At 38.2% G+C, this 21,636-nt stretch overlaps 1 protein-coding gene across 5 annotated transcripts in view; it reads right to left on the bottom strand.

The window, feature by feature from the left end:
- nfic (nuclear factor I/C) overlaps nucleotides 1-21,636 on the bottom strand; it is a 479,978-nt gene that overhangs the window by 122,352 nt on the left and 335,990 nt on the right. For 4 of the 5 annotated variants that reach the window (XM_043721115.1, XM_043721114.1, XM_043721116.1 and 1 more), the window contains exon 9: nucleotides 14,061-14,219. The exons of the other annotated variant lie outside the window; for it this stretch is intronic. In XM_043721115.1, coding sequence (XP_043577050.1) covers nucleotides 14,061-14,219 — 159 coding nt within the window. The remainder of the gene's footprint in view (nucleotides 1-14,060; nucleotides 14,220-21,636) is intronic. 5 annotated transcript variants of the gene reach the window in all.

The raw sequence follows: 21,636 nt of genomic DNA, 5'->3' as shown, positions 1-21,636 counted from the left end.
GCCACACAGGGTGAATCAATGGAAAGTGAATCATTGATCTCACTTAAGGAATAGAGAGATTCACAATCACCTGATGAAGGAGCATCGCTCCGAAAGCTAGTGTGCTTCCAATTAAACCTGTTGGACTATAACCTGGTGTTGTGTGATTTTTAACTTTGTACACCCCAGTCCAACACCGGCATCTCCAAATCAGGAATTGAGAGAGATAGTCAATAAGAAAACCAAATTATTACTCTGTCCAATTCTTAACTACTCGGAAAAATAACAACCGCTATGTCACATGACCTCACCTGTTTCATGTCCTTACCAATATAAATTCAAACAACGAATCACGCAAATTTCACCATATGTCTCAAGCTACTGTGCTAGTTCTAGCTTCTCTCAAGATTCTCAAATATTCATTTCCTTCTTCCTGCCTGATCCCTCAAACATTTTTTTTCAGTTGTGTTTAATGCCCCCTTTAATGCCGCTGTTACCTCAGCTTTAACATTTTCTTTGCCTAAATGGCATTAAAATCTGTTGGAAAATGTCTTATCCCTCTTCTCAAAGCTTTTCAACAATTTGAACAAATTAAGCTTCTCTTGCTTAACTTTGCCAACTCTCATGAATATGAATCTAGTTTATTAAACCAGTTTTTATTGCAACAGTTACCTTTCATTGGTGGTATCATGGCACAGAAACTACTTTGCACTTTGGTTATGGGTCCACTACCTGCCAGCAATGAATTATTCAAAACTAGACATAATAGTGCAACATATACTACAAAAAACTAAACCATGCTCCAGCTAATGGAAATGCCAAAATAATGTAAGTTGTGAGCTTGAATTAATTTTCTGATCCAAAGAGTCCCTTGACTGAAGTCTACTATGTATGTTAAAATAGAAATGCATTTTCTCTGCATTTTCCATTGCAAATGAGGTCAGCCTTGGTGCAAATTTACAGCCCTATTCTGCACTCTAATTTTACAAAGAGCTTATAATGCTAATGTAATGCTTGGAACAATGCCATTTGTATTTTATTCTGTGCCAGGCTGTAAAATGATTGTCACGACTGTACTTCAAGATGCACTATCTGTCAGGGAACACTGCAATGAAGTCATATAGCGATCGCTTTGAAATATCCAACAAATGTACATTCTCGTGTGGCACTCCGTTGCCAAAATAAATTAGATAAGTACCAACGATGCACAAGCAGAAAACTAATGCAGACCCTGTTAGCTTTTACAAATAGCCTTTCATTAACATCTGCAATTACAATTTACATCCAATCAATCAAACATTTGTTAACGATGAAAATATAATTCTTTGTGAAAGCTTATGTGCCCAATTTTAACACCAAATGAATCGGTTTTGAGTGACTTATATTTCACACGGAACAAACAAGTGCACAGAAACCTGAATGGTCATTAAAACCAAAAAGGCTCCAAAAAAGCTGAAATGGCATCACAGCCCTGATTCTGGAAGCACCACCCACAGACTCAGTAATCACTTGCTTGCTGGGAGAAGGTGCGAGATATGGGTGGGCTCTTGGCACTTCGTGCATCTACTGTTCACTGAAGCAGCAACACACTTAAAATTACATATGCTTTCAAACAGAGAGAGTTTCATTACTGGGTTTTTCCAAGACACAACTTGTGGATGTTTGAAGAAATGGACAAAATCCAGTGGAGTTCTCTGTGAGGGTAAGGTCTTCTTTTGGAGAAATCAGGTATTTGAATACAATTGAATGTGCATACAAAGCTGATAAGCTCTGTCAAGCTGTTGAACCACTTAAATCTCCAAGCACTTTTATATTTAAAAAAATCATTTGGCCTAAAATTGAAGAAAAAAAGTGACATTAACATTTATGCTTCTTGAATGCTTTTACAACCTAACATTATCATAGTATTGGGAGAGTAAATGGATGAGCAAACTTTGATGTGGTGCTTTGATGTGGGGCTATGAATACGAACTTTATGAGGGATTAAGTACTTCAAAAAATTATTTGTTTTTACAAAGGACTAAATCTTTCAAAGGATTTACATATATTGAATGAGATGTTATCAATTACTTATTAATTTTCTTTTATTTTACATTTTTCTCATTCATGGTTTATTTTAAAAATAGTTTTATATATAATAAATAAAAATGTATTTAATCTCACCATGGTTTCTGAGGTCTGTTCACAGTGAACACAGGGTGAGTTGGCATGGAGAGTTAAGGTAAAAGTAAATGGTGGGTGGAAGCATGGGTTGGCATAATTTGATAATAGGTTAGTGTAAAGGCTTTAAATGACTATGTAAATGGATGAGATAGTTACAGATTGCTTGACTTGGCACTATGTTGGGATGAAGCATATGAAGGCCATGGAGATTATGATGCAGCATGCATTGGTATTGATGGGGCATGGAAATCAAGTGCATGATGAGGGGGAGTGTGGTGTAATGGCAAATGGGCTGTGTTTGGTTTTATAATTTTTTTTCCAATTGGGGAAAACCAATGCCACAGCAGAGACAGACATTTAAACAGCTTGCCTTCTCACATGGAAGCCTCTGTCATCACCACCAAACTCTTTAGGGGGCAGCAAACACAACTCCAATTGGCATCCATCTGCCAGAACAAAAATCCAACTGTTTGGAGCCCTTTCTCCCAAGTTGGATTTGTAGAGCTGGAAAGTTTTCCAACCCGGCCTATAGGTTTCAGGAATGAAAACTGGGTCCAGATATTCAAAAGCCATTTCTTTGAACAGGAGGAGCAAGGTGTGTGACTGGAGCCAGAGGAGAAGAGCAAACTGTACAGAACACTGGACCCTTGAGGCTGAGGAGATTTTAAATCCTGAGTGTCAAATGCATTGGCTCTTTTAACTCCGCCCAAATCTTGTTTCAGCCTATAGATCCATTTGCTACTAGATTAGTGCAATAGGAAACACATAGCATGTTCCACATGCAACTCATTGTTTATGGTGAAAGCTGGACCTGCAGGCACCATTATAATCTAATCTGCAGATTCACAGAAGGATCCTGCTGCGCAGAAGAGCAGGTTAAGAAAGGAACCTAGGTGGATACAATTGGATAGGTATGGGCATGACCGAAATGTCATTTCACTGCTTGTATTCCTTGCAGAATCTGATGGGCAGTTTCAAAATTGGTGGTTAGCTTCAAAATTGGTGGTTAAAGCCCCATGATCCTATTAGAAAATAGAAAGAGACCATTGGGTCTCTTAGACTCTGGAGTAATTAGATGTCTGCATCACTGTTAAAGTAAGGATTTTTACAAAGTTAGCAGAGTTTTGGAGCGACAGGAGACTGATCAGCAGAGAAAGCAAAATGGGTTATTAATAATTCCATTACCATTAGTCGTGTCACCAGACAATAACACACAGTACAGGTAGCTGAAGTGGAAACATTAGTGGCAGTAAAAGAGAAAATTGAGGCTGTAGTTAATTGACCTGTTCAAGTTCTCATTTTATGGTGTACCTTTTAGACTAACGTTAAAACTCAAGCTATGTAAAAAAATCAATTATCACATGCTGTTGGTGTTCAATAAGTGGTCCTTTACTCGTGTGGAGGATTGATCAAAAGATCACATATTGTAACTTATATGGTATTTTCATGAAGTTCAGTGAGTGACTTTTTGTATCTAAAATTTTAATTGACTGGCTATATATTAGATTAATAATTAGTACACTTCAAAAATAAATTAAACACCAACTTCAAGAAGAAAAAGTTAAATATTTTTATACAGAATCTGAAAGCCATGAAAAAATCCCTTTTGGTGAACCATCTAACAGATAAGACAATAAAGTATAATCTACACTTCAAAGGAGGCGAGTTGTCTCTTGTGGACCGAAACTGACTCAGCAATGCAAAGAAGCTTCTGTCAGAACAAAGAAACTGAAGTGGAGGCGACAGCAAGTGATACTGTTTAAACGTCTCACAGTAATTATTTGAAGCATATAAACTTTACTGAGTTATACCACAGAAGTGACCTGTGGTAAAATGTTTCCGACAAAACAGTTCTTACTATAAAAACTGAGCCTGAAATGTGCATTATCTCTTTGATCTCAACTTCTAAGATTTCCCACTTTTTGAGCTTGATGCTCAGACACAGCACACTATATGAATGTTTCCAGAACTTTGTGCATTCACTATATAAAGATTTCTCCTTATAGGCACAGCTCAGATGTCATGGCTGAAGACATTTTTATGCAACATCAAAGATGCAGACACATCTTTTGAACAGAGGCTGCTGGGAGACCTGGGATTTCTGAACACTGGGCACAGCAAGAGATTGATTCCAGCAGCACAAAAATAAAAAGCTGGTTTCATTAAAGAGCTGTTAATCCCTGTCAGTGAACAGAAAGAATGTACAGCAGGTATGACAGCTGAAAAACAGTTTGTTTTATATTTCTGTACTTGATGACAGTATTGAGTGTTCCAAAATTAGTTTCAGACACTCAAATGGGATTTTCATTCAGCAGTGTTTAAAAAGGATATACCCTAAGGTAAAATGTTCTGTTGCAATGTACCGTACCACATGTGCAGAAAAAGTTGGAATATATAAACTCAAATGTCATTTAAAATAAGACTTAGTATTTATGGAAACAGTATTTGAATAACTTCAGACAGTTACTACTGTGTTCATACTATAGCTTCCTATCTTCTTGACACAGCCATTCGTTGGACACAAATTGTAAAGACAATATTTTTGCAGAGTACAATATATGATGTCAGTCTCAAACTAAGAACAACTCTGCCCTTCAAGGTAAAAGTGTGTCACTTAACATTCCACTGGTGAATACTGTTGAATAGTGAGATCAGGACCAGGACAGAGCAGGAGAGAAGTTGTGCTTGACACAAGGTCATACTGACATCAAGTAGTAATTACAAATAAAAAGCTTAGTCTAATTCAACATCAAAGGATTGAAGACAAAGGCTGTTAGACTTCCTGACAGATACGATGTTCGCAGCAAAAGTCATTCGGGAAACCAGAAGCTATAACAGTTAGAAGTGGAAAAACTCTTTTTTGATAGTTGTTTCAATCTTTGGGACATGCATTACCAGAAGAGAACAGATTGAAATTGCTGAGTGGAGTGTTTGAAGAAAAAAATAAAAGGTTTAGTCACGTTGGGGTTGTGGGCAGAAGTGAGTGAGAGGATCATAAAGAAAGCTCGCTAAATTATAATAAAACACAACTTTTCAGCTTTTTCCACTTGAGTAATTTCAAAATGATAATTCTACATTAATATAATAATGATACACATGAAGAAAAGACTGCATTTATTGCTTACCAGAGCTACAAGGTTATTGAACACCTCCCTGACCATAATTAGAACCCGATGGCAGTAATTCTGAGGGATAAATCCTTCAGTTTCTGGTAAAAGTATAACTACTATATTAGAGCATTTTGCTACTACATTTAAAATTACAAATGGGGAAAACTTTTCCATGTTTACCATGTTGCCAAAGCATCCCAATCAAAGGAAATGTTTCTTATTGACATCTTTTTATGTCAGGCTTTTAAATCATTTTCTCTCTAAAAGGAGTTGGAAGTGGGTTACATTATGTGATGTGCTCTCACAGGTGTAAGATTTCATTTACAGTTATGAAAGAAAAGATTTTCATTTATATAGCAACTTTTTCAGTCTCAGCATGTTCCAAAGCACTGTACTCAATTATTTTTGAAGTGCAGCCACTGCAATAATGTAAGAAACAAAACCAACTGTGCACAGCAAAATTCGCAAACAGCAATTTGCTAATTACTAGGTAGTGTGTTTTAGTGACATTGGTTAAACAATATGTTTTGGCCAGAAGGCTGGGAGGACTGGCAGGATCTTTCTCAAAACCACAAATGGGATCATTTACATTTGACTCACCATGGAAATGTCAAGCCAAATTATGCAAATAGTTTTTATTTCTGAGAACACCTGAAGGGTCAGACGGTACCTCAGTTTAATATCTCATCTGTTTGACAGCACCCAACAGTGCATGACATTGTCGGTATTGCACTGATTTGTCAGTCCAAACTGGGCAGTCATGTGTTTGGAGCTAGTCTTGAATCCACAGCTGTCTGATTCAGAAGTGAGAGGGCTACAACTTTGCCAAGGTTAACATCTACTGCAGCCATCTGCTAAGACAAGAAGTTTAATTATTAACGGGCCAGGCATTGAAGATGTATTGAAAGACAATGTAGAATGTCATTGATCCTCGATTGCTTCAAATTCAGACAGTATGGAGATGGAATTGATCTGTGTGACTGTGGTGTAAAATGGTCGATTGCAGTTCTTGCTGCTGGTGCTTTTTAGAATCTGGATGAAGTCAATTTGGCCAGTTGCCAAACAGAAAGCAAACAAAAAGAAAATGAGGAAAAGGTCATCGCTGACATTGGCAGTATTTCTGCATTCCTGGATTTGCCTGATTCTTTGGCTGCCTGCATCATGTAAATATTGGTATTAAGAGGGTCCACATTCACTTTGAGGAGTGATGGCAGGAGTTGTTTCTATGCATTTATGACCTGAGGAAGTTGGAAAGCTGATTTTATTGATCAACCTATTGTTGAATCAGGGAACAAGAAATAAGTCAGTCGGCTTATTTCTTATGGTCAAAAATAACAAGAGAAGTGGAGAATAAAACAAAAAGTGAAGGTTAGTTGGACGTGGCAGGACAGGGAGAGACTCTTGGCCCAGTGAATGAAAAAGCTCAATGATCTCACATTTCATGGGCAGCACAGTGGCTCAGTGGTTAGCACTGCTGCCTCACAGCACCAGCGTCCCAGGTTCAATTCCAGCCTCGGGCAACTGTCTGTGTGGAGTTTGCACATTTTCCCAGTGTCTGCGTGAGTTTCCCCTGGGTGCTCCGGTTTACGCCCACAGTCCAAAGATGTGCAGGTCAGGTGAATTAGCTATGCTAAATTGCCCATGGTGTTAGGTGCATTAGTCAGAGAGAAATGGGACTGTGTGGGTTAATCTTCGGAGGGTTGGTGTGGAACAGTTGGGCCGAAGGACTTGTTTCCACACTGTAGGGAATCTAATTTCCAGAATATTATAACTTAAGGGTTCACTCAAAACTTTAGTCAAATTAGCCCATTAATATAGGTGAAATGGCTTGGTTATCATTGTTCCGACAAATGGACAGCTTAATAAGTTAAATCAGGTGTTAACTCAATTAAGTCTGCTACAAAATGTTACAATTAGACACATCCAAAAGTCAAAATATTCACAGAGAAAACCTGTTGTTAACCTCAATGTTGAGCTCTCTGTGATTGCATTTTGTGCAGTTTTTGTGCATTCCTGCTTCCAGTAGCGACTGTTGTTATTAACTCAGGCAAAATATCAAAAGTAAATGAAAGGTCTGTGCTGTCATTTCACAAAAATCCACGACTGTACAAGAATACTGTGGTCTACATACTCAGTTTTACTCTTACTAGTTTTATATCGGTCAATTCAAGTGATTCAGAAAATTAGCCCAGGAAAATGGAATTTTACTTTGGGATCGAGCCGAAAGTCAAGTGCAGGGAGTGCTAAGAATGGGATGCTTGTGCATTCCATATTATTGATTTTTATAAAAGAAATCCATATCTTGAATGTTAGGACTGACTTTTTCTAGTGACTAACATTACAGAGATGTTTTAAACTTATGGTGATTTCTTACTTGATAAATTCACCAATAGAGAGTGCACTGTCATGAAATGCAACTCAAACAGTGTTGCATTTTTATGTCACTTGATGATTCATCTTACCAAAGAGTTAAAATAACTTTTTAAATGCAAAGGTGAAAGACATAAGATGTGAAGGGAGAACATACTAGTCATGGAGGGAATACTGACTGAAGTTCAAGCCTACAGCAGTTTACAATGAGTCTTTAACTTTTTTCTTCCAATTTTACATTCAAGCATTGCATGATTCCTGCACCGTACATCATACTCAAATTCCGAGTCTGTCATTCAGTCCTCCTCAGCCCATTGTGCTAAACTGGTGAGAAAAGATATTAATTTGACAGAAGGTAGGGTGGAGGATATGGGTAGATCTTGATTTGCCAAAAGCATCTCCATAATAGGCTGATGAATAAGGTCAGGGGACAAGTGCTAGGATAGACTGCTGATTGGATGACGGTAGAAAGCAGGGAGTGGTATTATAGGGTAGCTATTCAGTGTGGCGGAAGAAGTGATGTTCCATAAGATTAATGCTGGAACCATTGCTTTTCACAATTTATGTCAGCAACATAGAATTTGGAATCAAAAATACAAGTTCTAAATTTGTGAATGAACCAAAATGAAAAGATACAGTAAATATTGAGGACTATTGCAACAAATTGAAGAGCATTAATAAAGTTACATAAAGGAAAAATAGGTTAAGGCAAATAATTAAGTTCAACATAGGTAAATGTGCATAGTACGTTTCAGTAGTCATGATTTGGAGGTGCTGGTGTTGGACTGAGGTGAACAAAATTAAAAATCGCGCAACACCAGATTCTAGTCCAACAGGTTTATTTGGAAGCACTAGCTCCTTCATCAGGTGGCCGTGGAGTATATGATCGTAAGACACAGAATTTATAGCAAAAGTTTACAGTGTGTTGCAACTGAAATGATATATGAAAAAATACCTGTATTGTTTGTTAAGACTCTCATCTTTTAAAATGACCATATTGGCTTCAGTTCCTTCATATGTAAATCCCAGAGATTTTTTTAAAGTTACATTCTCAAGTAAACTTTAACAATAGGTGCCATGTAGGCTCACATAATGCAGTGAAAGTGTGAGGTGCCCTGTGTGTGGCTGTCTGTGCCCCAATGTTCAGACTGAATATATTTCTAAAAAAGTGATTTACAGAATCTATTTCTAAAAAAGTGATTTACAGAATCTTACAGGGATTGATACAGCTTTTGAGCAAAATAAAATATAATTCTGCAAGTACAAATTCACCCCACAAACGTATATGTTCGCACATTTATGTGGTTGTCTGTGTGTTAAGGCCGGGGTGCGGTGGTTGTGAGTGTCTATGAGAAAGTGTGTGTATGGGTGAGTGTAAAAGGGTATAAGTCTGTGAGAGGGTGTGTGGGGGGTGTGTATGTATGAGCGTATGAGAGAGAGAGCTTGTATATGAGTGAGGGTCTGCGTGTGTGTGCATGTGCGTGCGAGAGAGAGAGAGAGAGAGAGAGAGAGAGAGAGAGAGAGAGAGAGAGAGAGAGTATAGTGCAGTGGGGGTCACCTGTAGTATGACATGAACCCAAGGTCCTGGCTAGTTCGGTACCCATGGGGATGGCATCAATCAGGACCTTGGGTTCATATCACACTACAGGTGACCCCACTGCACTATACACTCTCTCACACGCATGTACATAAGCGCATGCATACACTCACACAGACCCTCTCTCGTACGGTCACACATACACACCTCCCACACGCACCCTCTCACAAACTTATACCCCTTTACACTCACATACATACATACACTCTCTCACAGACGCTCAAATGCCCATACCGCCCTCCCCCCCCAACACACACACACACACATATACGTTTGCGGGGTGAATTTGTGCTGACAGAATCATATTTTATTTTGCTCAAAAGCTGCATGAATCCATGTCAGATTCTGTAAATCTCTTTTTTTGGAACTAGAATCAGTATGAACATTGGGGCACAGATAGACAGATTTTAACCTTACACCTTCAATGCATTATCTGAGCTGACATGACGCCTATTGCTAAAGCTCACTTGAGAACGTACCTGTAAAAAATCTCTGGGATTTACATATAAAGGAACTGAAGCCAACATGGTCATTTAAAAGATGAGAGACTTAACAAATAATCCAGGAATTTTTCAATATATCATTTCAGTTGCATCACACTGTAAACTTTTCCTATAAATTCTGTGTCTTACAATCTTATATTCCACAGCCACCTGATAAAGGAGCAGTGCTCTGAAAGCTAATGCTTCTAATAAACCTGTTGGACTATAACCTAGCTTGTGTGATTTTTAGCTTTATACTTTTCGATAGGTAGAATTCAAGGCCACTCAATATCTAGAAGGTGGAAGTCTTGGTGGAGCAGAGGATCCATGAGATATCAAAGTACAAATCATCTTAAAAGTAAAAGTTTCATAATGGGGTTTGCATAACAATGTTTTAAAAATGGAAGCTTTAAGTTTAGAGGGACAGAATTGAAATGTAGGGAAGTTATTCTAAACTTTGTTAAACTAGATACTGCAGTACTGTGTTCAGTTTTGGTTGTCATATTATTATTGTGGGCGGCACGGTGGCACAGTGGTTAGCACTGCTGCCTCGCAGCGCCAGAGACCCGGGTTCAATACCCGACTCAGGCGACTGACTGTGTGGAGTTTGCACGTTCTCCCCGTGTCTGCGTGGGTTTCCTCCGGGTGCTCCGGTTTCCTCCCACAGTCCAAAGATGTGCAAGTCAGGTGAATTGGCCATGCTAAATTGCCCGTAGTGTTAGGTAAAGGGGTAAATGTAGGGGTATGGGTGGGTTACGCTTCGGCGGGTCGGTGTGGACTTGTTGGGCCGAAGGGCCTGTTTCCACACTGTAAGTAATCTAAAGGGATGCAGAGGCACCAGAGGGGTTGCAGATAAAATTTACAGGAATGATACAATAAACGTTGTACACATCAGGAAAGGAGGAACAGGCTAGGTGTTCTATCCTTTTGAAAAAGAATGAGGCACGATCCAACATAAGTCTTTAAAATTACTTATTATTTTGACATTTGTGTTTCTTTTTTATGGGAATAGCATAACTAGAGGCCATCAATAAGATGTAGTCACCAAAATATCCAGTGGAGAATTCAAAACAAATGTCTTCAACCAAACAGTAGTAAGAATGGTGATTAAATTTATTATTCACTTTAAATAGAAGCTTGACAAAGATTTCCCAGAGCTGGATGTAGATGGTTATAATAGGTTTAAATAGAGCATGAACACTGGCCTGAACTGGTTAAACAAATTGGTCTGTTTCCTTAGAGACAAAAAAAAGTTGCAGATCTAGAATACAAAGTAGACAAACAGGAGGCTGGATGAACACAACAAGCCAGGCAGCATCAGAAGGTGGAGAAGTTGACATTTTGAGTCAAGAGCCTTCATCAGGATCTCAATGAAAGACCTCGATCCAAAAAGTTGACTTCTCTACCTTCTGATGCTGCCTGGCTTGTTATCGTCAATTGTTTTGTTCATCATCACAAATAATCCATTCAACTGGGCTTTTCCAGGAGAACATACATCCTCAATATAAACTGATTAGTGAAGTCCACATCATGGAACATTTATTTCAACAACAGCTTTCCAAATTCTTCAAAGGATCTGGATCACAATTACCAGCCAACTGAACATTCTTGAGCTGGATTTACATGGATGAGTGATTGCAGTATTGACTTCAGCGCTATAGGGATCCTTTGACTGAACAAAGTAATATTTTGCCATGACCTGTTGAATAGTCAGCCAACAGCACAGCCCAAACAAAGAATGTCACTGTACATGCAGAATTGTTCAGACCTTCATGATTCAGCAATCTACACTGCAACTTACGAAGTATACTCAGATGAAGAAAAATAAATATTTCTCTTGGGGAGTGGCACTGGCCAAGATTCAGTTGCATTGAGGGGAGGTTTGCACCCATTAGTCAAAAAACCAAAGGAGAACCCCTGTCAGTTCCACAGGAGAGGACTGATTGAATTGAATGCTGACTTAAATGCTCACCATCAGGCCTTTGATGTAATTGAGGTCCCAATTCCAGAAATCGTAGCTGTCAAGAAATCTATAGCACCTCCTTGTGCCAACAATGCTAGCAGGAGTGGTGGCAGCTGCCAGCAATGCACCCAGCAGTGGCCCAAGATCATCATGGGGGATGAGTCAAGACAGGATGGGAATGGGGGAGGGTCATGGTGAAAGGGACTGGGGGAAGGGCAGTAAGGTAGCTTTCAGGAGCCACAGCTTTCAGGAGCCACACCTCCCCCCCGCCTGTCTGTTGCAGGATCCCTAAATCTGGAACACAGTACCATAAAAGCAAGGAACTCCATCCCCTTGGAACTGCTGTCAACCCCAACAGGATGTGTGGGTACCCCTCAGAGGGTGCAGGAGAGCTGAAGGGCCTTCATTTAATCCTGAATCTGCCATTGAATAGTGTGTTTTCAAGAGTAGTGGATGCCAATTGGTTCATTAATGAGCCTGACTGCCAGTCACTGGTGATGTCTTTAAATCCTGCATCAGTCCTTTCCGCCTTAAACCAGAAGAGGCTTTGTTACCATGATAAGCTACATTAAATTCAACCCATTCTAAGATAAAGCATTATTCATGTGATTCTCTCTGTTCTTCCTCTGCACCTTTTTCCTTGATGGTGTAAGCTTTGATTCTCTATGAGTTTACTCTTCTTTCATCTCCAATTCATTCAAATAGATGAAGTGAGATTGAACATTAGTTTGGACAGTTCAGGAGTAAAAAGACTGGTTACTAGACTTTGAGCGTCCTCAAAATCTTAGAACATGTGAGCATTTTCTTAAAATACGGTCCTATTTTTGGATTACAGATCTGGTTCCTTGTCTTTATTTCTATTAGGTGGTATCTTCTGTCCCTTGGGCCAGAACTTGTCTTCAACAGCCAAGGAAGCCAGATTGACTTGTTTCTTGTAATAATGTATATGTACCTGCAGCAATATAACTGAACTGCTGAGAATTGCATACATAGTTCTCTTGTCTAGCATTGCTTGGCAACATTTTTTTAATGCACCAAGCATAATATTTAACAGCATATGTCTCAATGTGGGTGTGAACCAACTGGAGTGACCACCAGACAATTAAAAAGGATGAAGATAGTTCCTTACTAAATTTGTCCACTGGCATGTCTAAGTTAGTGGTTTCAGTTGGGAGTTGATGAGAACACTACGAACGGACTAAGCATCCTTGGACTGGGGTAGGAAGAAACAGCCATGGTGATGTGTGACATAGACATAAAGAAAAATTCCTCAGACTGATATTTGTAGCAATACCACAGAAAACTATAAAAAGCTAACAGTAAGGCTGGCTAAGGACAGGACCAGGCTCAGCTGTGTTGCTTTCTATGCTCTGATAGCTTGTATTGTCTAACTTCAGACATGAAGGATGGTCCTTTCCAATACTGGCAGTATTCCTGCATGCCTCATTGCCTTCACAGGAGAGGGTTAAAGGGGGAAACTGGGGAATGGGGAAAATGATGGATGTGGAAACATTAATGTTAGCGAAGTGACTTTCCTGCATACTTCTACAGCACAACAGCAAAATACTCATTACACTTTGGCTACTATATATAAGCTGTTCACCAAAGGAAAATAATTCGCAACTAAAAGATTTTTTTTAAAAGACAGCAATTAAATGAACACATTGCTATTGATTTTAATTAGTTTAGCACAGCATCTTCTAAATTAAATTAAATTGGAAGGTCTTTTTTATGTTAGAAGACTTGGAAAAACAATTATACAATTTAATGCACACCATGAGCACTTTTTCTTACATTAAGCCCTTTTTTTTAACATTAAGCAGAGTACCAAGACCTCTAATTACGCCCAAATAATTTACTAAATGACGCAGTGCCAACTGTGACATGAGAATGATAATAAGCCACTAATATCTTCATGGCTCAGTGAGTAAGATCTACCTCCAGGGTATTTCCTTAAATTGTAGGCCTTGACTGCTAAATGCAACCAATAAAAAAAGGTTTGTTTAATTACTGTCTGGAGAAGACTTAAGACTGCTATCCTATATAAAGCACACTTAAAGCTATTTGTTCTAATTATTGTTGCAAGAGCAATTGGAATGCATTATGGGGTTATAACTTTACCTACTTGCAGTGCCCTCTTTTATAATAAGGCAGTTAGACTTTTGGGACATCGACTCTTATTTCTTACTGCAGTAAGTCCCTGGGATCTTACTATTGGCCAATGTTATTTTGTTTAATTAGTTCCAAATAAAATGTTGTAAATAGATATCAATTTTCATACAATTAATAACTTCCATATTGGAAGGGACCATAATTCCTACTTAAAAAGATACTAATGTAAATAAAAACACAGTAAGTAGTCACTTTCACTATAGGGTTTATAAGTACAATGTCACCTTCACGTGAGGATAACACTCCCCAGGGCCTGGGGAGTAGAACAACTGACACAGGGTGTCTCGCTCCGCAGGAAGCATGCGTCCTCTCATTTGAGCACGAAGTGGCATTGTCACTGAAGTCATGGAGAAGTCCGTGGCTCGCTCGCCCTCCCTCCCAGGCTGTGTGGAGGCAAAGGGCCCATGAATGGGAAAAAAATGGGGATAAATTGGGAAAAAAAGTAAATGAAAAATGGAAACATTTTGCAACACAATGCCTAGATAGATAATGTACACTTTACAAACTACAGTTAACTACTGAACAGATTTTCTAATTACTCACTTGTTTATATTTCCAACTCTATCATTGCTGGTTGCAAATACATATTACTACAAGCTGCCCAATTATAGTTTGACAATTTGAACCAATAAATTGCAAACTAAATGCAAATATTTATTCAAAACGGCCAACTAAATTAATGCAATTCAAGTGAAGGTCACTTGTGTCTGCAATGCAATGCATGTAATTATAATACGTTTAAACATGGGACAAGTGCATGACCTGGAGGGAATTTATACATTTTCAACTTTACTTACTATATAAGCTAAGCAAGGAGACTCAATAACTCATATGCTTAAAATTAAAATACTACATTTGTGTTCAAAACATGCATTACATTTTTTTTAAATTGGAAGCTTCGATGAGGTGCTGGTGCATGCAAGACAAACCACTCAATAATGGAAAAGGGTGGGAAAAAACATATGAGGTAAATTAGGTGGTTGAGATTAGGTGACAATAAACTTTGGTTTTAAAAATTTGGCTGACAACAGGAAGACTGAGGGAGATAAGGAAGTCTACTGGTTTGAGATCCTAGAAAACGTAAAACTGTAGTTGGCAGTACGATGAATGATGTACAAGCAAGGAATGGATTGAATGAGCTGCAACAAAATGAAGATTTGAATGCTATAACACAAGACCTGCAAAACTTAAGATAACATTTCAGCAGAATTTGTTACTGTTGATTCTAATTAAATTACTGTGTAAGTTTCCAAATGTCATTTAATGCTCCAAAAAAAATCAGCTCGCAACTGAACCCCATTCTCACACTGCCCTTTCCAGCAGGGGTCACTGAATAATAATCAGAAACTGGATCCCTGGTCATTTCTTCACCACCATCACCTTTCTGCTCCTTCTGCTCAGGGACACTAAGACCAAGTGTAGCCCCTAAATGCTGAACAGACTCAACTCACTTCAAAGCAGATACTGTACTGAGAATACTCTTGGTCCACACGCCCCAGCATCACCTCTGTGGCACATGTATCTGAGAGCCAGTATAATACTTAAAATAAATGATGAGTACACAATGCATGAATTGCATGTCTTTGCTACTTAATGCCTACAGCACCTGGTTAAAACTGTAGTCTGGATCTGATGATGCCATTGGGACTTAACATGTATATGCTAAAGATTATGTTATTGGCACTGGATAGTTGTCCTTACTCTTGCTCAACTGAGCAACTTAAAATGACAAAGGTTAATTAAGCGACCTGGATGTTTTTATGTTATCATTTGCCCAGCTTCTGCTGACTGGGTAGCATTAAAACTGTCACCTATATTTCACTCTACTCTGATAATAGTTACAAAACTGACTATTTAAAAGGACAAGTGCATCATTAAATTTGAAAAGTCCTGGTACTGTTTTGTATTAATAATCATTTTGATCCTGTGGATATTCACGTTAATCTTTTAACCAATCTACAGAGAAATGCAGCAAAATAATATAATTTACATTTTGAGCACTACTGTTTCCTGTGCCTGTTCAAATTAACACCTGATTTTCATACATAAAGGTTGACAAATTAATTTCTGGGAACTGAACTTTCTACAGTAATTAAAGATATTTACACACCGACAACTTGTGAATGCAGAAAAGCTACTGCAGTCTGCATATAGCTGGCAAACTTGTTAATCAAACCCTGTGAAGTAGTGTTTGCACAGCTAATACTGTTTTAAGCAGCAAGCTTCTCTTGAAGTAACAGTGACACTCGGGATTCATTCATTTTTTTCTTGGTTACCTGCTGACTTATGAGGCAATTAGTCTGCAGCTTTTTGACTAGTCACAATTCTGTATCAATGACTGACACTTTTAATGTGCCATATCATGATATAACAATAAGTGATCGGACGAAGTCCTTGTTTCTTTAATACACTCACACCTACAGATTGAAAACCCTGTTCACGGCCAATATTTATGTCAAGTTGACTTCTGTGACAGTGTTTGGAATTAAACTGGACACCTTTACAGGGATAAAAGAAAGTCATTATTCGATCTCATCCCATGGCAAGTATCTCTGTCCCACTGCACTACGTGGTTTAAATCTCAGAGGAGTTTGCATGCCTTCTTGATGCTTGATATGCAAAGGAGAAAAATACTCTAGTGGGTCAAAATCAATAAAGAGCTGTGTGCAAATCGAGAAGGTGAACCCAAGATAAAGGCATGCAATATCAAATGATACATGCTGATACCATGTCATGCTTCAGTTCTCCATATATTGATATTTTGCATAAATTTGTTGGGAATGAGTTTTGCAATAGCAACAAAAAGTACTCTTGCAACATTATATTAGGGCACAAGAGCAAATGATGTGAAAGTTATATATCTCAGTACTATTTCAAACTTTGACATAAATAAATCGTGCAGAAATGGAGTTAAACACAGGAGACCTCCATAGATATTAAATTGCAGTATGATAATCCTAATCTTATTGAAGTGCTTATTTCAATTGCAGACACCAGCTTTTAAAACAGATTTCTGCCAGCAGTTAGCTTATGACATTTTTTTTATAATGACAGTAAATTATATACATTCACTCTATTAGTTTAATGCATGACTAGACTAAATGTATATGTAGAATAAGAATAACAAATTTTCTAAAAAACTGATTGTTCTCAGGTAGTGACAGCAACTTTGCACAGCTGTAAGCAATTAATGGATTTAAAAAGATTAGTGGAATTTAAAGAACAGTTATTGCAATAGTAAAGTACTTGGCTTAAAGCTGAATTACAATGGCCCACAATATAATGATGCACTAAACAGTTACTTTGCCAACTTACCAGCGGCACATAGAATCAGAACAAAATATTGAGAAACATGGGAAAAATTAGAACAGTGCAAGTCTCGTGCTGTGGATTTCTGCCAGTCAGTTGCGTGTAGCTAATATGACTACAATTTTTCAGTGGCCAGTAAGTCGCATGAAGATTACACAGCAATACTGAGACCCCTGGGAGCAACCACTTCCTTCTCAACAAATGGGTTAGGTGAGCAACTGGATTCTTGCAGTATTTTTTGGTAAATCTGACAACAAATCTGAGATCACAAGCCAGTCACGGGATTGTCCCTGGTGCCACATAATGATTCGTAGTAGGAAAGAAAATGCTTCCATTCATAAAGCATTTTTCATCACATGAGGATGCCACAAAGCGCTCTGAAGAAAGTGAAGTACTTTTGAAGTCCAGTTACCATGGCAATGTATGCAAATTCAACAGAAAAATAGGCATTGCAAGATCCAACAAACAGCAATAAAAGAAATGACTGGTTAACTTTGATGCAGTTTGTCATAGGTTACGGACTAGCCAGTACTCCAGGAGAACTCCCCTGCTCTTCCTTAAACAGTATCACAGGACGTTAAAAATTCACCTGAATAAGCCTGAGTTCACCAATTCATTCAAAAGATGACACCTGTGGCCTTGCAATGTTCTATCAGTGCCATATTGTAGGGTCAGCCTAGATTAGTTGCTCAATTCTTGAGAGGGGCTTGATGGGGCAACCTCCTGATGCTAGAAGTGAGTGTCATCACTAATTCAAGTTGATATTTAAAGACAACTGAAGTGAGTGAGAAGAACTATAAGGAGAATCAAATTTACTTTAATTGAATTGCTTGGTCACTTGAAAGTGAAAGGGGTACATAGAAGATTGGAAGCCACAACTAACGAATACATCATTTCTACCTTGTTAATACAGAACAACAAGTTCAATGAATGGAAAAATTGATGACCAAGTTTCCTTCAAACCTGCATTAGTAAATCTATTGTGTACATCAGTTTTGAAAATACACATCACATTACTATCCTTTGAAAACTCAGCCAACCTACAAACTGCAGTCTCTCAAGATAAATAATTATTGCATCCAAATATATTGTGTTGCTTGACAACTTTTATGCTCTGTACAGAACAGCAAAACAGTTGTAAGTTCACGTAACAATAGTGCGCTCAATTTGTGGTTATAAAACTTAACTTGTGTTGCTTGCCCAACATCCATAGCAATGTTATGAAACTAAGTTTTAACTTAAATTCACATACAAGTCTGGACTTAAAATAAAGTTCAAGTCCAAATATATTGTAAGAGGGAGACCTTATGGATTTGCAGACTGACTAAACTCCGTCAGTCAGTTTTGGCAAGAAATATTAATGATGGGGAAGGTTTTGCACTGCATAAACACAGGACTCCCAATGGCTCATTTGATGAGGTCACTCAAACTCCAAGTCACACTATCTCAAGTTTCTGCCTCTGAATTACAACTTAATTGATCATGTTAGTAATTTTCAAGTATTATTCTTGTCTTTTTTTGTTTGATAGTGACAGAAGAGAATACTATGAGTGGTGAGCTTTCCACTGTCCAGAGTATAAGTGGCAGGGAGGATGGCGGACAAACTAAATATCTGAGAGAAAAAGATGAAGTTCACTTAGCTTCTGAAAAGGAGGCAGTATCTCTTCTGGTGACATGGTACAACAATGTGAAAATGATATTTTCACTGCTAGTTTATATAGTTATTAGGCTGAAGAAGATACTGGATGATACATAGTATACAGATGTTTTACAGAGTACTATTTTGACTTCCCACTATCAGTTATAGTGATAGTTAATGATAGAAAACAGTTGAAAAGAGTTAGCTTTTTTCAGTCATTAATGTTTGAATGCTATTACAACAGGCATGATAGTTTGTTTTAACAGTATCAACTTATCTCTTTTTGGTGGGACTTTGTACCAGTTTGCTTCCATACTACATCATACATACATCCTTGCTGATGTGAGCACGATTTGGAGATGCCGGTGTTGGACTGGGGTGTACAAAGTTAAAAATCACCCAACACCAGGTAATAGTCCAACAGGTTTAATTGGAAGCATTAGCTTTCAGAGCGTCGCTCCTTTCAGAGCGTCGCACTGCCACCTGATGAAGGAGCGATGCTCCAAAAGCTAGTGTGCTTCCAATTAAACCTGTTGGACTATAACCTGGTGTTGTGTGATTTTTAACGATGTGAGCACAGTATTCCTAGATAGCAGGCGATTGGCTCAAAGTGTTTCTTCCTTCAGAAAACAACACAGTTGCTTCATTTAAGACAAGTGTGACTACATGAGTAGCTAGAGTAACGGTAAGAGGATGTCAACTGGGGCTCTTAAAATGGACACATATCATCATTATTAATAAGAAAGGTAACAAATCAAATGTTGAAAATCTGAATTCTGTAAATAAACCTAAAAAGTTAAAGTTCCTTCTCACATGATAAATTGTGCCAGATTCATTGTGTGTTTCAAATGGTTCTGGTTGCTGTTTTTGTCTCTATTTATATTTTCATTTTCATGACACCAGAAATATGTGACTACCATTCAACTGTCAACTTCACACCTGGAATTTACTCGTTGACAGCTCTGGTCAAACATGCCTCTATGCAGTCTGATTGATAACTGGCATTGAAAGATTTGTAGAGATGTCTCTGGGTTGGATCGTTCTGTTCTCCAGTCCCAGGTGGATGGAAGGAGTGAACAACAAAGACATGCCTTTAGTTTGCATTAATATATGTAACATGATAGCACACTATAAACCACAGAGACATGCTTCGGAACAAGTAGACTCAATGGTAATCAATAATTGTACTTGTACTTACAATGCACTCTTGATTCTAATGAGTAAACATGCAGACCAACTTCTTTACGACAACAATAGCCTTCACACATCTACATCTGAACAACTACCACTGCTTCCTACAACAGTATAGCCAGAATATGATAATAAATTGTCCATTTAGCAATTACCTATGGCAGACAGAAGTACTCTTCAACGTGTCTGGTAAATTCAGTCCAGATCTTGGTGTCACTGAAGAGTACATTTCCTTCAGTACACTGAACAGCCTAAAACACTTCTGAATATTGGCACCCCAGACTCTAGTTTACTACAATAGTACTACAATAGGCAAGGAATTTCCCATGGCATTTTTTAATATTAACATATTTTACTCAATTGCCAGTTTATTTTGGCAATTGTACACTGCTGACTCAGAACGCTGTAACTTTGAGGTACATTGTTTCAGAATGCAATCTTAGATTATAGACTGGCAGGACTGAGGACCTGTTTTATTTCACATTGTACGGATGAGATATTAACCCAGAGGACCCATGTAACTGTTCAGGTGGGCATGAATGATTCCATGGCACCACTTCAAGAAGAGCAGGGAATTCTCTTGGAATTTTGGTCCAATATTTCTCCCTCCATATCATCATTGAAACATAATTCAACAGGTAAGTCACTTAATTTGCCATACTTGGAACCATGCTGTCTGCAGATTGATTGCCGCATTTGCCTACACGACAATGGCGACTAAACTTTTGAAAGTAGTTCATTAGAAATGCTTTGGGGCATGACAAGATGCTATATAATGCAAGATTTTTCTTCTTCATCATGTATCCGCTGATGTACTTAGCCACACAAATTCAACAGACAGTTGTCCAGCAAACTGAATCAGATCAAGATAGACACAAATATGTGGTAGATCCTTTACACTTGATTCAACCATGTCATAGTTGTGAAGGAAAGATGCAAAGCTCAGATTCCCCCTTCATTATTTGAGGATGTTGGGACCCTATGCATTGATACTAGTGAAGATCCACACATCTCAGTTGCAAATGCCATCTCAGAACTAGAAAGTCAAATGATAATTGGGAAGAGCTACAGCAAGAAAATGATACTGCATAAACTAAGAAGTGATGGTTAAGGCACCCTCTAATAATATTAAAGTGTGCAGCCTCTTTTGAATTATTTTACTTAGTCCCTAACTTAAAGGGGTTGATTTGTGTGCAGCCATTTCCAGGTTGTTGCACAGATGCAGTTTTGAGGGAATATTAGTGATGGCACTTAATGAACCAGGAAGAGTTGAAACTACATTGTATTTTTTTCTAAGAGGGAGTATCTGAGCAAAATTAAATTTATGCAACAAATATTCCACAACAGGATTTTACATTACCTGTCATGCCAGCACTTGACAGATTCCACAGTTGACTCCATGAGCCCATAGCAAGCACATCTCTTTAAACTCACAAGTGCAGCCACTAGTGATGTAAATGTTGCAACTGTTCAGTCTATTTACTTGACATCACTAAATTTCACTGTTTAAGATCTTGGCAAATGATTTGAGTCATGCACTCCTATTGTGAAATTTTGCATTAATAAATTGACTAAAACGTAGGCTACAAACTTAAATACGAACAGGACGTTGTCAAGATACATGAAGATTGCTAAAACAAAAATGCATTCCTGTACAGCGT

The sequence above is a fragment of the Chiloscyllium plagiosum genome, chromosome 31 (genome assembly GCF_004010195.1).
Source record: "Chiloscyllium plagiosum isolate BGI_BamShark_2017 chromosome 31, ASM401019v2, whole genome shotgun sequence".
Classification (NCBI taxonomy): domain Eukaryota; kingdom Metazoa; phylum Chordata; class Chondrichthyes; order Orectolobiformes; family Hemiscylliidae; genus Chiloscyllium; species Chiloscyllium plagiosum.
The sequence above is the reverse complement of the archived record's forward strand: the minus strand, read 5'-3'. Positions and strand labels throughout refer to the sequence as shown.